We start from the raw sequence: 6000 nt of genomic DNA on the forward strand, positions 1-6000 counted from the left end.
TCACTGCCTAGTGTAGTAAGTTACATATGGAAGAGAGACAGGAGAGGACGAAGCTGAGAAAAGTTCACAAGAAAATTGAACCATGGAGCAACTCATTCTTTGACCCTTATTCAGAGTTCTTATTTAGTTGGGGAGTTTGGAGAAAGAATTAGAGCCATACCTCTCAGAAGTGAAATTAGGGAAGAATTCTTCATACAAAGGTTGATAGAAATTTAGAACTGTCTTCTGCAAATGACAACTGACGCTGGGTCAATTGATCATTTACATCTGAGATTGTTTGATTTTTATAAAACAGGAGTATACCATCAACAAGATGCACTGCAGAAATTCAATACTCCCTAAACAATACTTTCTTGACAGGACTCAGTTTAGCTCAGTTGGCTAGATTGTTGGTTTACAGAGTGATGTCAACAGCATGGGTTCAATTCCCGTTACCATGGAGGATTCTCCTTCTCAACCTCTTCCCTCAGCTGAGGTCTGGTGACCCTCAGGTTAAGTCACCACCAGTCACTTCTCTCTAACGAGTGAGCAACCCCTATGGTCTGGTAAGACTATTGTGATAGTGTGACTTTCCTTTCTCACGATTATTGTCATCTACAAGGATTTATGAATTTGAATTAGATTACTTACAGTGTGGAAACAGGCCCTTTGGCCCAACAAGTCCACACCAACCCTCCGAAGAGCAACCCACCTAGACACATTCCCCTAACACTACGAGAAATTTAACATGGCCAATTCATCTTACCTGCACATTTTTAGACTGTGGGAAGAAACTGGAGCACCTGGAGGAAACCCACACAGACACAGGGAGAATGTGCAAACTCCACACAGACTGTTGCCTGAGGTGGGAATTGAACCTGGGACCCTGGAGCTGTGAGGCAGCAGTGCTAACCACTGTGCCATCGTATGTAGCAGATACATGGGAATACCACCATCTGCACGCTCCCATCCAAACTTGTAAATATATCACTGTGTCTTCAGTGTCTCTGGATCAAAATCCTGAACATCTTCCCTAACAATGTTGTGGTGGTACTAACGTCAAATATAGTGCAGCAGTTCAAAGAGACAGTTCATCACCTTCTTTAGGGCATTGAGAGGAATAAATACTGACCCAGCTAGCAACAGCCATACTCCACAACAGAATAAAAGAAACAACAGGTTAAAGGGATAAAAAGATTTTTTTCTGCAGAAATTAACCTTTGTCCAATAAGTTTTAGTGCTTGAAGGCAAACAGGATAAGTTTGAGATGTTCAGAGATAGTTGTTGGTCTGATTTTCTCGCACACGTAGACGGTGTCACCAACTGATGCCAGCTGTCTCTGTGACATTGGCAGATGCGAATTGCTTAAGAAACACAGTCTCTAGAAGTCTTCTAGTCAGTCTTCAAAAAGATAAGCAGTTTCCATATTCATTTCATAACAGAAATTAGAGACATGAGCAGCTTGTTTTGTAACAGGCCTCTCTCATCTGAAATGTGAACACAACTCCAAATCCAACAAAATACTGTTCAAAGACAAAAGTAGTAAAACCTAGTTAAAGAAGTTTACGTATATTGCATCCAGTTCTGGTCTCCCTGCTATAAGAAAGATGTTAAAATTGAAAGGATGCAGGAAAGATTTACAAGGATATTGCCAGGGTTGGAGATTATGAGCTATAGGGAGAGGCTGAATAGGCTGGGGCTGTTTTCCCTGGAGCGTCAGAGGCTGAAGGTGATCTTCTAGAAGTTTATAAAATCATGAGGGGCATGGCTCAGGTGAATTGCCAAAGCATTTTTCCCAAGGTAGGGGAGTCCAAAATGAGAAGGCATAGTTTTAAGGTGAGAGGGAAAATATTTAAAAGGGACCTAATGGGGACCTTTTTTTATGTAGAGGGTGGTATGGAATGAGCTGCCAGAGGAAGTGATGGAGGCTGGTACAATTGCAACATTTTAAAAGGCATCTGAATGGGCATGTGAATAGGAAGGATTTAGAGGGATATGGGCCTCTAAATCCTGGCAAACGGGACTAGATTAGTTTAGAATATCCGGTCGTCATCAATGTGTTGGACCGAAGGGCCTGTTTCCATGCTGTTCTCTCTGAAGTGAGTTCAAGCAACCAGGAATAGCAATTATGTGGAATCACTGCCAATATTTCTTACTTTTATCCTTGAAAATAAATCCAGGTACCTTTGTAATCCTTCAAACTCAAGTCTAGAAAAACTTTCAGGTGGCAAGCCATCAGAATAGTTGTTATGGTGGTCAGTATATTGAGTTCAGATGGTGGTGCTGGAAAAGTACAGCAGGTCAGACAGCATCCGAGGAGCAGGAGAATCGATGTTTCAGGCATAAGCCCTTCACCAGGACTGCTGCCTGGTCTTCATGTTGATGTGCTCCAGGTGGGACTCATGGATGCTGCCTGACCTGCTGCACTTTTCCAGCACCACACTCTAGACTCTGATCTCCAGCATCTGCAGTCCTCACTTTCTTCTACGTCAGTATATTGATTACGCAAGTTAGTGACTTGCAATACTAAGTCTGTAAGATGTAAGAGTAGAAGTAAGCTGTTCAATGAGATCAGATTTGATAATGTTCAATTCCACTTTCTTGCCCTTTCCCCAAAACCCTTGATTCCCTTACTGATTACACGTCCGTATTTCTCAGCCTTGAATATAGACAACCTTGATAGCCTTGCGTGGTAAAGAATTCCACGGATTCTCAACCCTCAGAGAAAAATATCCTCGTCTTAAATGTCCGGATCTTTACTGTGAGGTCATGCCTCCTGGACCTAGACATACCCACAAGGAAAAGCAACATTTCAGCATCTACCCTGTCAAGTTCCCTAAAAATTTTATATTTTTCAATCAGGTCACTCACCTCTCATGCTTCCACAATCCACTGAGTACAAACAAAACTTACCCAACCTTCCCTCATAAGAAAGTGCCTCCACATCCAATACTAGGCTAGTGAAAACTTTCTCTGGACTGCTTCTCATGCCAGTCAAAGATCTTGAAGCAATTTGCTCTCACCATTAACCAAGTATTCTTTGACTTACTTCCAGGATCTTCCTTGACGTGTCGCAGAATGACAACACCGCCCTGCGCCGGATGAATCTGCGGTCATTCCTGATGGCTCCACTGCAACGGGTCACCAAGTACCCACTCCTCCTTAGTCGGATCAGTAACTCCACGCCAGAGTACCACCCAGACCACTGCAGCCTGCGGGAGGCAAAGAGCAGGGTGGAGTCCCACCTGGAGCACATCAACATGAAGACCAAGCAGGAGGCTGCCCCACCCTGGTCGCTGCGCTCCTTCCGCCGGGACAGCCGGCGTAACCGGGAGGTGGTCAACATTGAGATGAGGGAGATCGCCATCAAGGCTCTGGGCTGGCCGAGGGAGGATACCCGCTTCCCGATGGAGGGTGTGCTCCAGTCCTCTCAGCCCAGCGACGGCCAGTGGGCCAAGAAGGGAAGCAGGTCACTCAAGTTCCAGACCCTTCACGTGCTCCTGATGGTCAACGTGGGCCGGGAGCCAGAGCCCAGCCAAGATGGCACGGTGGCTGGGAGCGGGTGGGATCCGCCTGTACGGGACGCCGCGCTGGTACTGATCAGGGACAAGAGTGGTGGCAAGTTCTCCCTGTTCCGCCGCCCCATCCACCTCAGCCACTGCGTGGTGTCCTCGGACCCAGACTGTGATGACACGTTTGAGCTGCTGGACATCCGAAAGGAGGCATTCGTCTTCCGCGACACCGACAAGCACCGGACCCGGCACTGGTTCAGGCTGATCAAGCGCTACTCACAGGATCTGGGCTCCTGGCGTAAAAGACGTAATGCACTCCCCAACATCATGATTAATGCGACTTACAGCCGGTCCTGAGCCCCAGAGTGAAATGGGGTCCATCTTGCCAACCCCATTCCCTCCCCTCTCAAATAAAGCAACGTCATTACGGGAATGGATACTAAGTGGGACAGAAGCGGTCGGGGAAGGGAGGTGTGGTTTGGGAGGAATATATAAGGGAGGGCATTAAAACCTGTCCTTCTGGATAGAGTTGCCAACGTCCAGGTTTCCCAGGGATTGAAGGTTAATCTCATCGACAGTACTGTGCAGCAAGAGGGCAAAATCATTGGGGCATTAAACCATAGGAACAATAATTTGGGACAAAACATTCAGAAATACCTGGGGAAATGCAGCTTAAGTAATTGAAGTCAGCATGATTAATTAACAAAAAATTGTGTTTAAGTAACTCACTGGTATTTTTTTGATAAGGAAGGGTTAATGAGGGCAACGAAGTGGGCCAAGAAGGGAAGTGGGTCATCAAGTTGAAGGCAGCACAGTGGCTCAGTGGTTAGCACTACTGCCTCACTGCACCAGGAACCTGGGTTCGATTCCAGCCTCGGGTGACTGTCTATGTGGAGTTTGCACATTCTCCCCATGTCTGCGTGGGTTTTCTCCGGCTGCTCTGGTTTCTTCTCATAATCCAAAGATATGCAGGTCAAGTGAATTGGCCATGGTAATTTGCCCATAGTGTGAGGTGAATTAGTCAGGGGTAAATATAGGGTAGGGGAATGGGCCTGGGTGGGTTATTTTTCGGAGGGTTGGTGTGGACTTGTTGGGCCAAATGGCCTGTTTCCTCACTGTCAGTCGTTTAAACTTCCAGACCATGCACATGCTCCGAATGGTCAGCCTGAGCCCGGCCAAGATGTCTTGGTGGCCAGAAGTCAATGCTGCATATAGACTTCTCCAAAATATCAGATACAGTGTCATGTAACAGACCTAGCAGGAAGATTAGCGCTTATGCACTAAGAGGGACAGTAGCAACATGGATATGAAATTGGCCAAATGACATGAAACAGAGAGTAATGATTCATGGATGTTCTTTGGGCTGGATGAAGGTTTTGAGTGCACTTCCCCAAGGGTCAGTGCTCCTAATATATCAATAACCTAGCTTTTGGAGTATGGGACACAGTTTCAAAGTTAATCGACAATACAGAACTTGTTAAGTATTGTGAATTGTAAATAAGGCAGTGTAGAACTTCGAAAAGGTGCAGACAGGTTGGTGGAATGGGTAATGAAGTGGTAGATTAAGTTCAATTTGGAAAAGTATGAAGTGATTCATTTCAGTTAGAACAATGTAGAGACATGGGAATCTAAAACATAGGAACCTGGGGGTATATGTGTATAAGTCATTGAAGGTTAAGATCATGGTTAATAAAGCATAAGACATGTTTGGCCTTGTCAACAGGGGTATAGAGTGCAAAAAAAAGGAAGCTATGTAAAGAACATGCAGCAGAGAATCTGGCTCTACCTTGCGGGTTGAGGTGACCATTTTTTACAATGTTCAGCTTTCCAGCATCTGCAGTATTTTGTTTTTGTATTAACTCTGGGAGAAAACACTGGCTCGGCCTCTGTTGGACTATTGTGTCCATTTCTGGGCACCACACTTCAGGAAGGATAACAAGACACTAGAGAGAGTGCAGCAACGAATCATGAGAACAGTTTGAAAGGTGAGAAACTTCAGCGATGAATATGGATTTGAGAAGTTAAGACTGTTTTTCTTGGAGCAGGTCGGAAGTGGATTTGATTGAGGTGTTCAAAATCATGAGAGATCCAAACAGTGTAGATCAGGATAAACTGTTTCCAATAGTGTAAGGATCCAGAATTAGAGGGCACCCATTTTAATAAATTAGTGGATATTAGCAGAAACAGTTTCACACGGAGGGTGATTAGGATCTGGAATGTGTATTCTGAGGGAGCCAGAGAATTATAGAATCATACATGTTATGGACCAGGCCAAAGCCCCTCAAAACATTTCAAGGAAGTAACCTGCACCCTAACTATGTTAGTTGTTTTAAGCAGGTGTAAGTGGATATTCAAGGAGTGATGCAGCTGGCCCAAGCACTAAGTTTTAAACAAAACAGAATTTATTTGCAAGATTACCGAATGAAACGCAAATAAAAGAGAACAGAATATATAATAATATAACCTATCCGAAAACCCAACAGATTATCCCAACTTAATGATGCTGTTC

At 44.8% G+C, this 6000-nt stretch overlaps 1 protein-coding gene across 1 annotated transcript in view; it reads left to right on the forward strand.

Annotated features, from left to right (window-relative positions):
* Positions 1-3848, forward strand: part of si:dkey-91i10.2 (uncharacterized protein LOC555224 homolog) — a 38375-nt gene extending 34527 nt beyond the window's left edge. The window contains exon 6 of the mRNA XM_060827731.1: positions 3035-3848. Within this exon, the coding sequence (XP_060683714.1) occupies positions 3035-3848 (814 nt within the window). The remainder of the gene's footprint in view (positions 1-3034) is intronic.
* The last annotated feature ends 2152 nt before the right edge of the window (positions 3849-6000 follow it).

The sequence above is a fragment of the Hemiscyllium ocellatum genome, chromosome 7 (assembly GCF_020745735.1).
Source record: "Hemiscyllium ocellatum isolate sHemOce1 chromosome 7, sHemOce1.pat.X.cur, whole genome shotgun sequence".
Lineage (NCBI taxonomy): Eukaryota > Metazoa > Chordata > Chondrichthyes > Orectolobiformes > Hemiscylliidae > Hemiscyllium > Hemiscyllium ocellatum.